General features: G+C 40.2%; 1 protein-coding gene across 1 annotated transcript in view; it reads left to right on the forward strand.

The window, feature by feature from the left end:
- The window catches only part of gfod1 (glucose-fructose oxidoreductase domain containing 1), a 38,268-nt gene extending 18,737 nt beyond the window's left edge, over positions 1-19,531 (forward strand). The window contains exons 2-3 of the mRNA XM_051410624.1: positions 11,613-11,806; positions 12,072-19,531. Of these exons, the coding sequence (XP_051266584.1) occupies positions 11,613-11,806; positions 12,072-12,812 (935 nt within the window). The 3' untranslated portion in view covers positions 12,813-19,531. The remainder of the gene's footprint in view (positions 1-11,612; positions 11,807-12,071) is intronic.
- The last annotated feature ends 1,368 nt before the right edge of the window (positions 19,532-20,899 follow it).

Raw genomic sequence — 20,899 nt, forward strand, 5'->3', positions numbered from 1 at the left:
CTAATGCTTGTCATCATTCATAGTTCTGCTGTGCACTAATGGACCAGAAGCTGCAGCACAGACAATATAGACCCTAACCTGCTGTCATACTGTCATTCCTATCAGTGTGTTAGATGTAGTCTATTTGGGTGTTTTTTTTGCCAAAGACTGAAGACAGTGTTGCATGATTGCTGATATATCTGAACAAAAGAAAATGCACAATTAAACCCATCTGTGTAATAGCTCTCAAGTAGTGCTAAACCATTTGATTGTCTGGAAGAACATTGCGAAATATTGTGATTTCAATTTGAAGTTTTCCGTAAATGTAATAAGACACCTATATTTGTAGTCTACATTGTATAACAATATGATACATTTAAGTAAATACTGATCATCATCACAAATTGATCTTGTATTGAGGTCCTCCTAGGGTTTTGTTTTCTGTAGAATAATTGACCAGTTTTGCCATCATTTATCAGCATGTTACACTGGTGGTATACTTGGAATGAATCAATAATATTCTAATTTAATTGTCACATTCATAAATGTAATCAAAGTAAAGACAAACTGATGGTAGGTAATGTATGACAATGTTTTGACATCTGACTGACTAGGCCTAACCGTTATAATGGGATTAGTAATTGGTAACTCTGCACAGTAGCTGCTTAAAGCTGCCGTAGGTAACCGTTATAAAAATAATTTTTTGTCATATTTGCTGAAATGTTCACTCTATCCTGACAGTAGTTCATGAGACATAATCTATGAAAAAAATCAGGTTCCTCTGGCTCGCTGTAGAGCTCCTAATGACATTTGCAAGACTCAACCAGGTCTGGACAAAAGCAACCAATCAGAGCTGAGAAAGATATATAGACGCTTTGGTTTGGAGGCTTGAGTCTCATTCCCTGGGTCCCAAAGCGTCTGTATTTGACGCCTTGGGAATGAGACTCAACAATCATCTTTCTTGGCTCTGATTGGTTGCTTTCCTTCAGGCCCGATGGATTCTTGCAAATGCAATTAGGAGTGCTGTTAGCCAGAGGAACCACATATAATTAAAAGTATTTTTTATATATATTACCTACTGCAACATTACATTAGCTTCCTGGGCTGACAGGACAGACCTTTTCTGTCCAGAGATCCACATTCAGTGCTTTTATAGTGAAAAGTGTAAATTTATATGTTTAAAAGTTTAACTAAATTAATAACTAACAATTAATAATGGATTTTAATGATGGCAGACTGACCAAGCTGACTGCCCATCTCATAACTTCATTAAAACACAAATAAAAACCCCATAAAATCCCATTAAACCTGCCAGTCTCCTACATTGTCTGTGTGTTTCCACATAACAGCAGAGGGTTGTGCCTGCACCTGCTTCCGCTGCAGGGGAAAGGCTAACATCACTGTGTTCATCCATCTCCGCTACCAAGGTTGCTATTTACATGCTAATTTCAGAGGTGGAACGTATGCCAGTCATACACTATGGGCAAATTAGTCAGCAGGAAGCTTGTTTTCTCTCATTTACATCCACCAAGAGAGCTATACACTGACGAGAACGTATAGTTCTCCATGTCTGGCTCTTTGTTTCACCCCCTCCTCTCTTTGTAATTGCTTTAAGCTAAATTTAATTTGGGATAATCAGCAGAAAGATGAGCCTGGCCTGTCTCTCCAAGTGTCTACTCCTCTGTACTGAAGCCAGTGTAGACACAGCTTTCTATATGGGTATAACCAATGTTTACTACTCTAACACGTTTAAGACATCCTAGTCTTGATATTATATTAAACCATAAGCCATGCCATACAATACCGTAACAATATAAGCCCTTCCAATCCTAAATTGTCTTGTCTTTGTCCCTCTGTTGGTCATGTCTTGAGAATGTTTGAGCTTTTGTTATCAAGCAGACCCACAAAGCAGGGCCATTCTGCAAGGATGAGTTAGTCATCTTTCATTGAACATTTGTAACTGCCTCGCCTGATTACACCCTTGCTGCGTGTATGTTTATGTGTGTCTGTTTGATTCTCAGAGCTTTTCCACCTCCACAGGCTTAATAGACCAAGCTAATTACTTTTCCAGTGCTCCGGTGGTGGAGGATGCTTTGTGATATTTCAGGCCCACTCACTCCCCTTTGTCTGATCACAGCGCTGCCACACATAGTATTATACAGTGTGTAATCATGCACTGATCCCAACACAACACACACATACTCACCAGAGAGCCACAGACTCTTTTCCAAAGCAGACGGGCAAACAGCTGAGCGACTGAGTGCACCGTTAGGCTCTTCCCTTGTATCCCCTGTGCTTCTTTGAAACTGGAAATTTTTGTACAGAGTTTTTGTGAATGTGCAATCGTCTCTGCTGGAGCCAAGAGAGCTCAGTGCACTGCAGCTCGAGAGTGAACAGGATTTTATAAAATGATTTCTTTTTTGGGGAATTTTGAGGCAGCTATTTCATGTGCTACAATTGCATAAAAGTACACATGCAGGTGCATACTGTACACATAAATGCACACTGTATGTACACATTTACAACAAACATATAAGTATGGTTTAGTTTCTGAGCAAAGTATACACTATGACAGGAGAACACAGTATATGCATTAAAATCATCTAAACTCAAAAGTCCACTTACTAGCTTTCACTTTCCAACCTTATCAAATTCTTTCTAAAGTCTTTATTCAGCGATTCAGCTGGCTCATATTAAGCAGTATGAATTGATTTATTTAGCAGCCGTGGAACAAGCTGTAAACCAATATTCACTCTCCATTTAGGTCTGTTTTAGTCTCCAACTCCTGAGAGAAGTATCTGTCCTTTAGCCGCTGAATGCTCCATTATTTTCCTAACTTTGCCTGTTTGCTGTTTGGTGTTGAGCAGGTAGTGTACAGTGAGCCAAAAACAGCTGCCTGCTGAACAGAGGAATGCTGAATTATAATTTGATAGACTGAAAAGCCTAACATTGAAGGAGCTGGAAGCAGAAATGTTTGGTATTATTATTCTATAGCAGAAAGTTATTTAAAAGATTAAGTCATTGACAAACTGTCATTAAACTTCCATTTTCTGTTGGTCAACTAATCCACTGTTTGTCAATCTGTTTGCATCACATATAAGGTCAGAATAATAATTTTTGGCTCCAAATGCCACCATTATGACATTGAAATACAGTAGTGTGGGCCAACCCTATTCAGCTATGGACAGGATGCAGGTTTATTCCTAATAAGAAGACTTATTTATTGTTGACTGTTGCTGAATCCTGAATGGAACTTGTTCAAGAACTAGAGCTAATTCAGTGGAAAAGGGGTACTCCCAGTCCACATTTCTCTTCCCACAAGTTCCTGTTTGAAGCCGCTATTGCAGTGTTTTTGAACCTCATTTTACCTCTGCTTACTATGTTGCCATCACCCCCATGAACATGACTATGTAGCAGGCTGATATTACAATAAAATATTACAGGAAATGCAAAACTTATTTTAAATTACATTTCAGTGACCTCTTTTATTTTTATTTTAGATTTTGTAGTATTTTGATAGTATCATATGATTTTAAATGAATTTATTTCATTTTAAAATATATTTATGAGATTTATCTGCATACCACTAGAGGCAGCTTATACAATAGTTTGATATTGGTTTTGTGAATCCTTAGACTCCCTGAGTGTACTTCAGTAAACACGACACAATACTACTGCTTGTAAATCAGGAATGATGTGTTGACAGTGCCTCTTCAAATGATTTTCATCAGTATGTAGGAATCTAAACAGCCCCTCCCTGACCTGTCTCCTCCTTCTGACCCTCGCCCTGCAGGAGCACGTGCGCGGCACAGCGTGGCAGATGGCTATCTCTCCCTACCGGTTCCCCTGGCTTTTCTATTTCTGGCATTCTTATGCGGAGGGCCTATTGTGTAAGCTGTCATGATGGAGCTTTCAGCATCCTTCTTAATCTACCTGGTCTTCCTCTGTGGTGATTTCCAGCTGTTTGCCAACTGGCCGCATAAAAGATTCTTCTCTAGATTTCACTTAATTGTAGCACGGAAACGCATTGGTCTTTGAGAATTGGTGATTTTTAAAGAAAAAAAGAAGAGGAGAGGTGTTTGCTTGTATTTTTATCTAAAAATTGAAGTTTTGTTTCTTTTATGCCACCAGAAATGCTCAGAACTACTCTTTCTTCAGTCTTTTAGACAAGTCAAGTGTATTGCATCACAGTTGCCATGGCATGATTCCATCCTGCTGTGATGAAATGTACAATAAACAATGAGTAATTACATGCTACACAAGTTAGCTTTGCTGTCAAGAAGAAAAATTATGTCAGCCTCGCCCTCATTACACCCAACCTGACCTTCCTGCACAGCCGTCACTTCCAGCCTTTCCTTCCTCCGCATTACCTCTCCTGTGCACAGTCACTGGAGGTGTGAACGCGCCAGATCTCATGCAATAATGACATTCCGTCTGCCACACACACACTTAAAGCCTTATCTTGCTTCTTTAAGGCCTGTGTGTGTGTTGTGTGTGTGTGTTTAGTTTATATTGGTGTTCTGTAGAATACACTGGAGCCATGCAGCGAGGCCCAGATGATGTGTGTGGCAGCGAGCCGAGAGGAGCGTTGGACTGGAGAGAGTTGGCCTTCACTTGTAATGATGCAGCTGCTCTCTCTCTCGGCCTTTCTTTGTCTCTGTGTGTCTCTCGCTCTCCCTGTCTCAGTTCCTTTCTCTGTAAGTGTGTGTGTTTTTCCAAAAAGAAGTGTAACCTGTTCTTCCTGCTGCTTTCATAGCAAACTGGTAAAAATGTTAGACCCACATGTCTCTTACAGGCCCTAAAGGGTTAGCTTATCGATAGTTTGTTCACTTCGGTTCAGTTTGCAATGATTATCTGTAATAATATGCTTTAGTGTAGCTTTTTTAAAGATCTATATATATATATATATATATATATAATCATTTTACATGTAACAAGTAAGAAGGCATGGTGGAGACAAATCTCTGTTTCATCATCAGTTCTGGGGACAGATGCATAGAGCTTTGTGTAGGTTGACAACTAAAACCACAACTAAAACTTTTTCACTTTTTAACATTTAGTAAGCTCTATTGGCAAAAATGGAATTAAATTATTCATATGTATGTTTTCATTAGTGTATAATCACCTGAATATAGGAATCATTTTGTTTTCTTATAATGAGGTGTTTTTATCTATAGAAGCCGCACCAAACAGTGGCTGTAGATAGGGCCTTTTGTTGTTTTTTCTCCTACACACTTAACAGAGGCGAGGGGTGTTCAGTTAGTTGCAATCTGCAGTTTCACAGAGAGATGGCACTAAATCCTACACACTGGTTTATGCATTATAATATGCATTAGATTTTTTTTCATCAGATTTGTATATCCTTGTACGTGGTTCTTTCTAATGAAACCATTACCATGAATGGATGTAGTCCTTAATCACTTGTTTGTCTATAAATACAATGAAAAGAACAGCAAAGCAGCAGCACAATTTCACCATCTGTGCATTAGCAACGTTCTCCGTCAACACCAGAGCAGCCATCTTTACATTAACGACCATCTTGACCGTTAATGTGGCTATTTATTGTGCATTAATCTGCCTTTGTTAGTCGTTTTACAAATCGCAAAACAAATCTCACAATCACCATAAACAGAAAATGTTATTGTTCCATCGCTCACCCTGTTTTTCGTCAGTCTCATACTGCACTGCACCACCCTTTTTCTTTCTTCTTCTATCACATATATAGCCTAGTAGATGGTTTGGTTTTATTTGTGATATCTGTCATTATCAGAATCTGTTTTCACTGGAAGAATGGCGCCCTCTTCATGTTTTGTGCTGCAAACCATTCAGCATACTTCCTGACAAATTGACCTTGCTGCAGCAGTTTACGAGGCTGCTACTCTTGGCAGCGGTCTCTCTGTTTAAAGTTACTGTACAATAGCTGATACTTAATGCTGTAATGATGTGAAAATGCTGCACGTGGCACATTTAATGAAGATTCAGTGAGTCACCTGTTCCATCCAATTAATTATAGTGGCTCTCTTCCCTCTCATTCGCCTCTCTCTTTAACGAGATTAAGGAATTAATTTTCGTTTTTTTTCTCGCAGAATATGTGCTAGCAAATGATTAAGTAGTAATGAGAAAAGAGATGCTGATGATGTTCCCCTGCTGCTGAGTGTGTTTGTGCTTTACTGTTGAAGAAGAAGGGCCTTAGTGTTCGTGACAACACACAGCTATGTTAACCACTTGCATTTGTATCTGTTTGAAGAGTTTTAGGCCTCAGGTCTGTGAGACGACAGGATGTGATTTCAGTCTGTGAGGGTAGCTGATTCTCTCCGACAGGATGTCAGTAGTCTGCACATCAAAGGCACCTGAAGGCACCTGAAGGCAAGCAGGCTGCCACCATTCACCGCTGCTGAGGGAAGCAATTCTTCTAATCTTAGAAAGCAGTGAGTGATGTATATGAACTGTGCTTGGATATAACCTGTCCTGTGAAATGTCCATGCTATTTCTGCTGTAATACTTGCATCATATCTGCAGGATCTCTCTCTCTGTCTTTAAAGTCTCTTGGTTAGATATGTCCTCTATATTAATAATTGATGTTGGGGGACTGAGCTGCTGTGGAGTTTTTTTCTGCTCCATTACTGCTCTCCCACTGGGCCCAAGCTTTACCTGCAAGTTGAGCTCCACTCTGCCCTCACTATCACAGAGTTACTGTACCTATTTCACTAACCCGGCCACCAGTGTCAGGTTTTTGAATTATAGCTGTATCTGTTGACACTGGTCTAAATAACAGGAGCCTTACTATTAGTGTATTCAGCTTTACTCAGTCATGCAGTTTTTATGTTGGAAATTAATCTTATTTCTTGATAAAGACAAAGAATTTGGAAAGCAATGCTTTCATCTGTTTAGTTACCAACGTCTGGTCTAAGTCCTCTATTTAGACATTTTGGTATATAGCATACTGTACACATAACAGTTACTAGCACCAATACCCAGGAATATGACTGGGACTGGTGTAATTCAACCAATACTGGGGCAGCAGGTTGACCTAGACTGTAGGAAGGGAGGTTACAAGCTGCAGGCCTGCTGCTCTGTCACTTGTCTTTGACTTCCCATGAGAAGCAACCAAAAAGAGAACTTTCCCACAGGAATCCATGAAGTTTATCCATGATTACAGTGCTGCCAAAACACTAAAAGTTGTGTGTGTCACATTATGGTAAAAATATTGAATATTGGTGCAGAAATGTCCACAAAATGTCCACTGTTTTGCCCATCCATCCATTTTCTGTTGCTTATCTGTGTTGTTACAATCTAAGCAAGGTAGCCTTAGACATCCTTCATCCTAACTTCTCCTGCAGCTCCTTCTATGGAACCTCTACCAAGTTCTGGGACTGCCCCTGGGGCTCTTCTGATTAGTATCTAGAAAACCTCTAGAGGGAGGCATCCATGAGGAATTCTCATCAGATGTCTGAACCACCTCAACTGAGTCCTTTTAGCGGTTCTGCACCAAACTCTTTCTGTATGTCTCTACAGGGCTGTCCTTACAGTGTGTCATTTGTAGTTGTTCTAAATGTGGGAGACCAAAACATTGCAGAATGGAGGACGAAACAACAACCTCCTCACAGAACGCTGGCTGGCGTGGGCTGGCTGCACGGGCATGAGATTGATTTGGCCAGCGTTGGTGCTTCTTGTTGTTGTTGTTGTTGTTGTCTCCTTCGCAAGTGGCAAAGAGGTGCCTCCGTTTCAGAGAGAGAGAGCTAAGATGCGTTGGTTAGCCTAGCACCACCAAAGTGCACAGCTGCTAGATCTATCTAACGGTAGCAAGAAGATTGCAGTAGCTTTTAACGTTATCTGTCTAACATTATCTAACTCACGTTAATCGTCCAATTAGTCGTTAGATTAGTCGACTAATTGATCAAATAATCGCCCGATTAATCGTTTAGTAAATAATCGTTTACCCCCAGCCCTACCGCTGACACTGCAGCCATCCACCTGTCGATTATTTATCTCTCCCTCTGTTAACCAGAATTTGGGAGCAACTCGCTCTCAGAGGACCATGGCATCAGACTTGGATGTTCTGACTCTGATCCTAGCTGTAGTGGTGATGACATAGAGTATGTGGCCTCTCTGCACTGCAACATCTAGTAGTTTTTGTTTTTTGGGACCATTGCTTCTTCATTTGTGTCAAGCAGTCATCTTATGGGAACAGCTGTGTGGGTGTGTGGGGAGGGAAAGGTTATGGGAGCATCACTTGACACACATACACTGTCTCTCTTTATGGCATCCTGTCTCTCAAAGCCTTTTCTGCATGAACTGTTTGACAGACTGGCAGATGCTCTTGTGTGCCACTTTTTCCCTTCCTTTATGATCACTCTATTTTTATTTCACCCCTTTCTCTCTGTTCAAGCTCGTCTCCTTCCCCTTTTTTATTTTTCCTTCATCTCTGTTCCCTGCTCCTCCTCTCTGCTGTGCTCTACCAAGTGTCACTTTGGTCCAATGTCATTTCATCTGCCAGCTGTTGGTTTAGTGCAGTGGCTGCTGTGCTCAGGTGCATCCATAATCTTTTGGACACATGCACAAACAACATCCTCTCACTGTCTGAGGGAGGCTGTGGCTGAGTAGCTCTGATGACTCAACAGACTGACCTGTCTAAGCCAGGCTCGACCTTTTAGAGCTTTGTGTGCAAGGAACGAAAGGTCATTGTTGATCTGAAGAAGAGGAGCTGTTTTTATCTCCATAAAGGTGACATTCAGAGCCTGAGGTGACAGGTTGGTGCAGTCATGAGTTGGAATGACACTGCATTAGAAGCCTTGAGTTCCGTTATCTCTGACTTTAGTGTTATAGCTTTAATAACTTGCTTTAGAGACTATGTAAATATTTTGGCCAAATGATGAAAAGAATAGCTGTGGGTGAAATCAAGTGAGATCTGCCTTTAGGCATCTTAGTAGCTAGCCAAGCTATTGTTCTGTCAAGACATTGAGGTCAACGTGAGTGCCAAAAAAGCACTCAAAAACATTTAGCATTTACCCAGAAGGGCCATACCCAGGACAGTGCATCTTTCCAGTATCTGTTCTTGTGTATCTTACTGCCAAAAAGAAGGGGACGGGGGTGCACTGTTGTTGCTTGGCTTTGTGTGTCTGCAGGGGTTGGGTGATGGGTGGGGGCTCCCAGGGCGCTCTTCAGAACTGGGTCAGAGGGATTAATTTCCTGGCCTGGCCGATGGAAGCTAATGGCAGATTAGCATGGGAAGTTTCACTTCCAAAACAGCCCCTCCACCCACAATCCTCAGCCAGGACTGCAAGTGAAGCAGCATGCTGCTTTCACACTCCAGGGGCTTGAGGAATGTGCGTGTAGAGTGATCCCCCTATATTGTGTGCATATATATATTTTTTGTCTGACTCCATGCTGACAATGTGTGACCATAGCCATTAGAGGACATTGTGTGCTATCGGCGGCTGAAGTGTGAAGAACATCTAGATGGAACATTGGTCAAAATAAATCCCTCAGGTGTAGTGAGAAAGCTGAGAGGTTTAGCCAACCAATATCCTTGTATTCAGTCCTGTGTTTTCAGAACTGACTTTTGAAAGAGCAATTAAAACATTGTTAATCTTACAAATGAATGAATACAAATGTGCCCTTGCTTAATTCAGTAAATTCACACATTCTCATTTGCTAAACCCATTATTCTTCATCCTTGAAACCTCCTCTCATAAAACCAAAGCATACACTTTGAAAACAGTTCAGATAAAGCATAAATCTCACCTTTGTGTGGCTGGTTCAAGTTAGCATTTGGAATTTGGAATGGGCCATGACTCAGGTTCTCACAAACCACAGTGGCAGATTTGACAGTTTTACAAAGGAAAGAATTGCGCCCATGCAGTGGACAGGCCCAAAGATGGGCTAATTTTGGCTAATGTTAGCAAACTCATAATAGATTGCTGTGTAATGGACAATACTGAAAGTCTGCTAACTTTATGACTCTTCTCTACTTGTGCTACTATTACACTGCATTTTAGCATTTATCTATCCCGTAAATGTCACTTGTGGCCACAGTTGCTGCTCTCATAAACTGTTGTTTGGAGAAAATCTATAATTACTTACATTTGGACAATTTTGATGCATAAAAGCATGTCTTCATCAATACTTGCAATGATTCAACATATGCTCATGGGTTGGTCGGTCTCATTACAAAGTCAGAAAAGGCTTTCTGTCTTCTGTGCTAGGCTGTACTATTAACACGTTTGCATATTGCATATTATACTCCTTCCTCTTGAAGAACCTAAGAATTCCTGAAATTGGGCAACTGTGTTTGACATTTCTGACAATGTAGAGCCTGAATTATTAATCAGTAAACTGAAAAAATAATCAACAGGTTAATCAATAATGAAAATGATTCAATTCAATTCAATTCAATTCAATTCAATTTTATTTGTATAGTGCCAATTCATAACAGAAGTTATCTCAGGACACTTTTCAAATAGAGCAGGTCTAGACCGAACTCTTTAACATGATCTGATCCTAACGAAAATAATATGTTTCTATGACAGCGCAGGGTCAGGTTCAAATGCTTTTTATATTTTGCATGCCATTTACTGGCTCCCATCTGTCTCCATCCAGTTGACTGTCCAGTGAAAAGGAAATGTCATAACAGAAAAGTGTTTCTGTCAGTCTTCTCACAGTTGTGTTTGGGTGTTGCTGGCACCAGTGGACCTTTTAATGTGCTGGAAGAGATTTTAATTAGGTTTCACACTGTGTCTACAGCCTCTCTCCTCCTTCTCCGTCTCTTCTGCACCTTCTGTGCTCGTCTTTTTATCAGTCTTCCATCAGTCCTCCGGTATTACCAGCGAAGCATCTATGAGCTGTCTGGGCTCTGCAGTCTTGGCTTATACCACACAGTTATGACTGCAACTTATTGCATGCTTGCCAACATTTAAGCCTTTCACTTAGATTCAAATCACAGGGTTCCACAGTGGCTCGGTGAATGGAAGTGAAAAAATATTATATTAGTTATTACATTAGTTAAAAGGAGATTGCATAGAATAGTTGCATAATTTGGTTCAAGATATAGTTAATTTCAAATGTTTCTAGATTCAGTAACTTATAATTGTATATTTGGTGTTGTCTTTAGTTGCATCAGAATTGCACTATCTTGGCTTAATTGTTGAGTGTCTATAGGATCAAATACCATAATGATGATCCGAAAGGCAGAATTGAGTGAAACTAAGCAAGTAAACTAAAGGGAGTCAGGAGACAAGCTTTGTCTCAGAGGAGGCCCACAGTCTCAGACTTGGAACACTCCTGCTAAGTACAGTACATGTATGTTGTGTCTTCTTGCAAGAACCCTCTTCTGTCATAAAATTCCCATGACTCAGAGGAGAAAGCCCAGATAGTTTTAGGAACTCTTGAGTCAGCTATTCTGGGAGTTGCTACATTTTTTAACTCTGCATTGTTTCTTCAGGGGATGTTTTTATGCTCAAGCGGATATTATGTCTGCGAGTGTTGCTAAGGCTGACTACATTACTTCTCTTTCTCGTTCCTTCCTTCATCTTTACACTGAAAGTAGAGCAAGAAACAGTACTGTCAAAACACTGAAATTTGACAGCAAAAGTTCACTTGGCTCATTCCCAACTGTCTCTCCTGTCTTTTATAAGGTATTGGAAAGAACGTCATCTGCGACCGGACAGCAACGCCTCTGGATGCCTTTCGAATGATGTCGGCAGCCCAGTACTACCCCAAGTTGCTGAGCATTATGGGAAATGTGCTACGTTTCTTGCCAGCCTTTGTGCGGATGAAGGAGTTGTTAGAGGAAGGGTACATCGGGGAGCTTCTGGTCTGTGAGGCCCAGGTACGACAAAAACTATAAATGAAATTGAGATTTTTCAGTTGCTTTCTTGCCATTTATAACAATGACAACAATGTAATACTTTCTTTTGAGGTTAGTTTGAGTTTGAGAGCAGCACTGATTGAGCTGGCAAGGAATTAGTGACCATCCCAACTGTACCCCAACAGTTTCATGTTTTTTCTTTTGTTGTCCTGATCATATTCAAATGAAAAAAGACCTAATACAGTGTCAAAAAATGTTGTCACAATTTCTTCTCTTTGCCCTAAAGGTCCACAGCGGTAGTCTCCTGGGGAAGAAATACAACTGGAGTTGCGATGACTTGATGGGAGGCGGTGGTCTGCATTCGGTGGGCAGTTACATCATCGACCTGCTTACGTTTTTGACTGGTCAGCGTGCAGCAAAAGTCCATGGCTTCCTCAAAACCTTTGTCAAACAAACAGATCACATCCGGGGTATCCGTCAGATCACCAGCGACGACTTCTGCACGTTCCAGATGGTACTGGAAGGAGGAGCCTGCTGCACCGTCACGCTCAACTTCAACGTGCCCGGAGAGTTTCGGCAGGAGGTGATCGTTGTGGGGACGGTCGGAAGGTTAACGGTCATTGGGACGGACCTGTACGGACAGAAGAACAGTGGGGGTGGAGGAAGCGGGGGAGGTCCTGAACTCCTGCTTAAAGACACCACACCTCTAGAGAAGGCTTCCTTACCGGAGAAGGCCTTCAGTGACATTCCGTCCCCGTATCTTACCGGAACGATCCGCATGATCCAGGCTGTGCGGCAGGCCTTTCAGGACCAAGACGACAGGAGGACATGGGATGGGAGGCCTCTGACAATGGCTGCTACCTTTGAGGACTGTCTTTATGCTCTTTGCGTGGTGGATACCATCAAGAAATCCAACCAGTGTGGAGAGTGGCAGAACATTGTGGTGATGACGGAGGAACCGGAAATCAGCCCAGCCTATTTGATCAGTGAGGCCATGCGGCGGAGTAGGATGTCACTATACTGTTAACATCCGGTTGATGTGTTGACCCTTTTAAAATAGAATTGGAGGTTGCGCTGCAAAGGCTTTGTTGTTGTTGGAACTTTCATACAGCTACTGGGTTCAGTTCTTAAATTCTTCACCAGTTCATTTTAATACTGTCAAATCTGTATTGTTACTGTTACAGACAGCAAGGTTACACCACTATGATACAGTTATGGTTTCCCAATACCCTGCCTCAGCAGTAGAGGCAAAGCAATGCGATCAATGATCAAACTTTTATTTATAGGGAAGCCTATCCTGTTGTTTTCTGTTTTGACAGAAGACTTGAGTCCTTCCAGGGAGATTGTAAATCAAACTGATTCAAGACATAGTCCTACAATGGAGGCAGATCAGGGAGTGAAACTAATGCTACTGTGTTCTGCTTAACCATAATGGTATTGCGCCTCTCAGCTTCTCTTCTATATGACTGGGTCTGGAAGACAACACCTTACACTGTGGGTCCAAACGAGGACAGCCAAGGAAGAACGATAGTCCTCTCAGTTAAAACTGTGCCCCTGTATTGTTGCTATACTCCGAAGGACTTGTTAGTTTTACCAAGTGAATGTTTAAAAAAAATCAGTGTGCTTGATAGTTTCAGTCTCTGTCTGCTCTGTAGGCTTTCTCCGTATGTGTGAAACAAGAGAGAAAAGAAATCAATGGTTTGGCTGGTGGGCTTTTCAGAAGGGTTTACCTTCTGGTTTATGTATGCAATATATCCAGGCTGTAGTCTGCAGCACAGATACTTTTATCTTCCAGCCTGGGGTAAAGGGTTAAAATACTCTATGGTATGCCTTTATGCAGTTAGAGTAGCCTGTGCATCCGTTTGCGAGTCCTGTATGAGAAGCCAGTACAATGATACTTTTGCTGTTTGTCTTATTTATTTCATGCTTTTTCTAGTTTTCATGAAGCATGGCCATGAAATACACAGAATTCTGTGTGATGTGAGCATATCTGTACTGAGCCTTAACTGTGGATATTAATAGTCTTCTGAGAAATGTGGGGGTTTTATCCTCATATCGCAATGCAATGGGTCACACCTGCATCAACCCACCGTGATTTAGCATTTAGCATGCTTTATGAAGCTTCTTTAACATGCACAGTGAAATGCAGGTTTGTCAGTATGCATCGAGTTCAGACCTGTATGTACAGTAAAACTGCAAAACTGTCAGCTACATAACTGTGCAGCACAGTGTGGTAGATAGTGGAATAAATTAGCATCTTTTTCCGTTTCTGTTAGAGGTGTGAAATATTAAGGCTGGTGTTATTCTGTATTATTAACGCGTTAATCCATCTCTCAACACATTTTGACTACCCTACTCAGCCCCAAGCCCATTGATTCATTCTTATTGAAGATGTAATCATTAAAGCAGCATCAGTCAATATGATTTTTAATAACAATTTTTGAATAACAATGACAATGGTCAGTGTTTAATATGAAAGGTGTTGCGATGAACCCACAGAGAATTTCCCACATCTCTACGTAGCATTTTAGCATGTTTCAGCGCATTGTTTTGGTTTCATCGCCGACAACTTTGCTGTTTTGGTTCATTCTCTAATCAGCCTCGTTTGCAGCCACGACAGCACCAAAGACGGACAGACAGACAAAATTAGCGATTAGTTGGTAGACATAATAGAGCAATTCACAACTAAAGAGCTAGGTTTTTTCCACTGAGCTAAAAGAGAATGACTATTGGATTGTGACTTGTCTGCTGCATGTGTAAATTGGCAATTTTTTGCTAACGCGTTACAATTAAAAGCAGGTAACATATATAGCTTTAATTTAAACAAAGACCAGTTTCCACAAAACAGCTGAGCACAGTATTTTTTAGGTTATGCTACTCAGGAGTGAGTAGAGCTTTTTTGTTAAGGACTATTTTCAGCTGTTCACTAATCCACATTTGGTGCTCTAGTAAGAAAAATAAAGAACATCACCACCCATGTCCTGTAAGGCATAATTTACATGCATTATGAGTGCAACTGGCCTTCAGAACTTTAGTGCAGCCAGACTCTAACTACTCACTTTACTATCTGTCAATCACGTAAGAAAGCTAAAACAAATCATCAGAAAGTATTTGCAAATACAGTTTGACTTAAGGTTTGGTATTACTAAATGCAGGTGAAAGAATAACACTGACCTACAAGCCAAAAGATTGATTTTTTTTTATGCATCTCTGTTCCCCTGTGTGGTTTCAAGTTCTTAAACTGTGCTGAAATACTATCTATGTAACAACAACTACTGAAAATGTACATATAAAAATATTATAAAACAACAATACGCATTTGTCTAAAGAAATAAACAAGTACTGTATGTATTTTATTTGTAAAAACCAAGGAACTGGAACATGTTTCGATGAGTGTTAAGGTATTTATTCTTTGTTTTTGCTGTTGAAGTTTTGTGGACTGACCTGCAGTGTGTTTTGGAGATTAACAGCAGACTGAGGCCTTGGAGCGTTCAGCTTCTTCTAGTTCCCCATCTATGAATTATTGACCAAAATACTCCTCTCTGAACACTGTTATGAAAAAGCTTTATGTTTGCTCTTAAGATGCATCATAAGTCATCACAATCATAATCCAGCATAACCACACTGTCATCCAGTGCAAGCTCTGATATGAAAAATCAACAGTTGCTTTTATTGTTTAGTGTTTTGATATAATGTGTCACATTACAACCCATGGTGCAGTGCAATCAGCTGCATTGAAGTTACTGAAGTTACAATTTTTAGGGAAAAAAACACCCCTGTTAACTAATCTGTCTGAAAATGCTCTGAGTCCAACACTGATAAGCTATCACTCTGTAAGATAACTTGAGTTACATTATTGCCCCTTGTGTACCAAGTGCATTATCACATCTGCATATAGACTTTCCACCTTTGTCTGATAACAGTTTTCATAATACGAATGCCTGATTTAAACCTAGACAAGATGTTCATTGGAATTCCCTGTTCTTATTCAGCTCAAAGGGGCAGCATTATGAGCTGAGGATTTATGAGAGTGGAGGCCTCAATTAATGTATGGTTTGAAACATGAATTCAAGTTTAAGCAACTATTTATTTGTCATCAGACAGTTTTCATTCCCTCGTCAGGCCTGTAAACATACTTTATTACTGTCTAATTTATGGCTCTGTACTGTGCCTTGGCTGTTAAGTCTCTCCCACTGGTTACCTGATAAATGTGCACAGGGAATCTAAGGTGAGAGACCAGAGTTTAAACCTGCATATACAATTAGGATAGAAAACATGCAGCTGATGGTCTCTTACAACTATATCATTTGTACGTGTATTACTCTGTGATGACAGCAAGTTAAGCTGACTGGAAATGCTTGACAAGAAGATAATCCCCCTTAAACCCTGAGAATGGTTCTGTCCACCAAGGTCGAATACATTGCCTTCCACAGATGGAAGGCCATACCATTTTGATTTATAGGGTTACACAAAACAAACTGAAGGTTAATTATTTGTTTCCAGTAGCTTCACCAATAGGATCCATTTCATGCCATAGTTATTAGTACCACTTGATGATTTATGATTTATTGAAAGTTTCCTGGAAAGTACAATGTGATTTGGTGCTAATTACAGTTGTAATAAAGACAAAATTGTGAGATTGTTAGTAAATTCAATTGAGTTTCTTTGATTTTTAGAGAAAGGTCCTTGAACTAAATATTAACTATTCACTTGGAAAATGTATTCTTCATATATGTTGTATTGTATGTTTGTCAGTAGACACATTTTACATGTTTGCATGCTCAGTCTCAAGTTTAGCATAGAGTTTGTTAGCCTAATAGAAGTGTACCAACTGATCATTTTTCCTATAATGAACCCTTTTTAAGTACCGCCCCTTTTTGCTTTGCTCTCCAATAACAGTTGAGCAAGCCTCGGTCAACTTTCTCCTTTCTTGTAGAGTACTTAGATATGCTATGTGCTAGGCTAGTATAGCTGTTTTTTTTTTTTTTATTTTAGGCATCTTCAAGCATCTGTGGTTGTCTTTTAAACATAGACGAGCTTAGCACATAGCATATCTAAGTACAGGAAAGGAGAAAGCTGACCAAGGTTCAAATTACACTGTTCTTCTTCCAGGAAACTTCCTAGACAATTGAAAATTATTAGAAATTTACAGATTTGTAAAATAAAGTGTTACCTTGTTATCATATTTGAACATTCTAGATGCAGTCATGACATAAATCCCTCTTCTGCATACTTGTTGCACTAGTGCTGTTCTCAGTATGGGGTTATTTGAAAGATTCTGGAGGGTAAAGGCAAAAAATGATAAGCTTGCTCTTGCTCACTAAGCTGCAGAAATTCATCCAGCCCCCAAAGAAACACACTAGTAGTTAAACTCAGCTTTAATTACACTCAATATTTTACCTGCTCCTGTTTCTTCCCTTTTGTCTCCTAATCCCACATCTGTGTTTGGACCATGGCAACTTGGCTCACAGTGTTTCATTACGCAGGATTGCCCAGGTTTTGGTTTCTGTGTGTGAGGATCCTTGCACAATAGACCCAGTATGTTTAAATCAGTTTGGATCTCATGCTAAGATTGAATTAACTATATTTAGTGTCCCGGGGGGTTAAGTTTAGGTCGTTAAGAACCAACAGTGGCTCATAATATCAGCTTAATCTTCTTGAGTTCTTTCAAGTGTCTGAAATTTGGATTTACTCTCAATTTATGTCCACACAGACCCGTCCTCCTCCATGGAGACACAATTAAATAGCTCAGCAGACCCATCCACAGCCAGCTGCCCATGCTCTGTGCTAAATGTGCCATTAGCATCTGCTTTAAATTAGGAACATCACAAGACCAGACTTTTCATTTCAGCAAGGACTTGGCAAAACACTGAAACACAAAAGCACGGGAATTTAATTGACCCTTTCTGTGGTGTGATGTTGATAATGATAGTGATGCAGGCACAATAACACAGCTTAGTAGTGAAACATCTGCAAAGGCTTTTTAGTGATCAACCCCAGCTAGATTCCCACTCGCCTCTGCATGTAGTTGCAGTGGGCAGCAGTCTGAAACAGATGAGGCAATATCTGGGTTCTGAAGCACTGAATATTTAATGAGTGGAATTTTAATGAGCTGATACAGTAGTGTGCAGATTTCATACATTTTCAAAATAAGTCCGCAGCATCAAACGACTGATTCTCTTATGTTTTCTTTTAAATGTTGAATTGCTGAATATTTTATTTTTCATTGCATATTGATTCATTTATTGATTCATCAAATTGATGTCCAGGTGATACATCATCAACAGTGTGGACGGTGCAGCTTGTTCTCTCATGTCTCCCATAGTACAAATGCTGTGCTTTATGTACTGATGTAGATATTTTGTTGCCAAGAACTGTTTTTTTATTATTTGTTAGCATTAGCTTGTTGCTTGTGGCCTGTTAAGGACAAACCGGCTCTGTGCTTCAGAAAAAGGACATTGCAGAAAAATAACACAGGAGGTATCCAGTTCCAACTTTGCACTTTGACTGCCTTGTTTGCTGACAAGTTGTGACTATGAATTGCTTGTTCTCGCTGTGCCAGCATTTGCAAACCGCTCAGGAAAGGCTTTCTCTTACAGAGGGGAGGGGGGGGCGGAGGTGGATGTGGAGGTGGAGGAGGGATGGGGTGAAAATTGTTCATTTTGGAGACGAACACCCTCAAAGAAGCGCTTCTTCTGCCCTCGGAGACCGTTACTTAGCAACCGGAAGCCACGTTGCCAAAACTAGGTCCTGTCTCCCCCCCCACCCTCTTTCATTTTCACTCACACAGTAACACACTACCCTCACTCCTCCATATGTCTACACACCTCTTTCTCTCCCCCCTCCTTCTCTGACTGACTGGTCAAAGGATGAACTCTTAACAGGGGTTGTGATTGATCTCTCATCTCACATTTTTCTCCTATCAGTCTCTTCTTTTTCACTCTATCTCCCTCTTTCCCTCTCTCTTTTTCTTTTTATTGTGAGTCAGGTTGAAGCCTGGAGTACAAGCTCACTGGTGCTTCTTCCCCCAAAAACATTTCCTCTCCTCTCCTCTCCTCTTCACATGCCTTTTGGAGCCAGGACAACAGTAACCAAGGCAACCCCTTTAATAAACACTAATAACAGACAGATACCGGTTGTGAATGCCTTTCCTCAGCTGGTTTATGAATGCTGACTCTTGCCATGTCTTGCTGTACCCTTAACCTGTTCAAAGAAAAACAAATATCCACCTGGATGCTGTATTGTGACTATATCCGATATTTATTGTTCTGTATGTATATTGTGGACGCATGGACCTCTGTACATACTGTAATTTGAGCTCTCAAACGCATATTTATGGCTCTTAATCTAGAGAATGTACTTACTGTAGTAATAATTTATATTTTCTATCCATTAAGGACAATACGCCATTTTTTGGAGGTCAGTCGGTGTCACAAAAGTAAAAGCCCCCCTGAGTTCTCTGCGTGCTGTTAAAGTGTGATGGTGCACTTCAGTTAAATGACCCCTCCCATCCTGTTTTGTTCTTTTTTGATTGACTGTGTTACTCCTGACTCAGTGTTCTACTGTCTCGTCTCACTGCACCAGTGCTCGGCATCGGTTGAATGTGTGTGAATGAGGGTGTGTGTGAAAGTGGGGGGGGAAAAGTGTGATTTGGTGTCTGTGCGTGTGTCTGCAACATGGTTTACGGCTTCAGCACTTGTCTAATGCTGCAGTTTCTATGGAATAAAAAAAAATGTACATCCATAATGACTCTAATTTCTTTTTTATATTTACAGTAATAAAGGCTATTTTTTGGGGACATGTTATAAAATTAATATCCCATCTAAACCCCTGTCACTGCATTCAAATTGTGTTAGATGAAAGACATACAGACAATACCAAAAAAATCCTGCTATTGCTCAGAGATGGTTTGTGTCAAGTTTCAACTGTAATATATTTGATGGGAGGACATACAGGAGTCCTTCAGCTCCACCTTGGCTGCACACGTATTGAAAGCCTCTGCTGACCCCTGCTGGCTGCTTTATGCTGCACCTTCTACTGCATACTGTTGCCCCGAGGCACCAGAAAGACTTTTTGAGCCTCACACCCCCCCATTTAGAAACATTAGATGTTTTACACATTGTGTTATTTGATGATGTGAGTATAATGTCGCATTTTGGGGTTGGGTGACATCAATTCAGGAAGCAGTTAAGATAAATTTGACTATTTAACCATTTTAAATCTAATAGCTTGATGGAAATGTCACACCCCCCCCCCATTGGTTATGAGGTGCATAAGAAGATAATTCATGCTGTCCTGTTTTTCCCCCAGGTGTAGCTGATCTGCTTATTTAGAGGGATAAACCAATAAAGTGGGGGCAGCAACCTCACTCTCTGTTGCACTCTCCGGCCCTGAGCAGAAGTTTGTGTTGTGGCAGGACTCTGTGTCATGTTGACTCCAGGTTGTTTTGTTGTTCCTTTACTTTCTGATGGGACTGGTAGTCCTGTTTTGATGGCTTTATTTCTGTTTGTTGGGTTTAGTTCATTTAAGGTTGCTTTAGGGTAGACAGAAAGAACCCAGATCATTCGGTCCTAGTTCTTATTTTGGTCGGCCCATTAGACCTCTGTTGTGTTAGGTTTTTTTTTTGACAATAAGTTTAACAGTGATTAATAAAGTATTATTAATGTTTGTTTTGGAGAGTCCTTGACAGAGTTGATATATTTTTATAGTTTTCATTAGTTTAGTTGTTAGTTATTAGTGTTTTGGTTTATATTATATTAGTACTCAATATCGTTTTAGTTTTTTTCTAAAGTCTAGTTTTAATTTTATTTCAGTTAACTGAATGTTTGATAATAATAATATTTTTTTTACACCTAGCCTAAGTTAATTATAATAACCTTGCTCCTTGACTGTTTGATTAAGTCAGACCTAATTTGTAATGAGGCATTCTGGGGAGGGTTCAAACAGGAGCAAAAATCTCTAAAGAAACATAATTAATAGTATAAACCTGCAACAACTGATTTGTTTTCACACTGTCATTTATATATATGTATATATGTATATATGTATGTTATCTCCAATTTATCTGATTTATTTATGCAGTTACTCAGTCAACACTGTGGCACCACAGACAGT

The sequence above is a fragment of the Dicentrarchus labrax genome, unplaced genomic scaffold (assembly GCF_905237075.1).
Source record: "Dicentrarchus labrax unplaced genomic scaffold, dlabrax2021, whole genome shotgun sequence".
Lineage (NCBI taxonomy): Eukaryota > Metazoa > Chordata > Actinopteri > Moronidae > Dicentrarchus > Dicentrarchus labrax.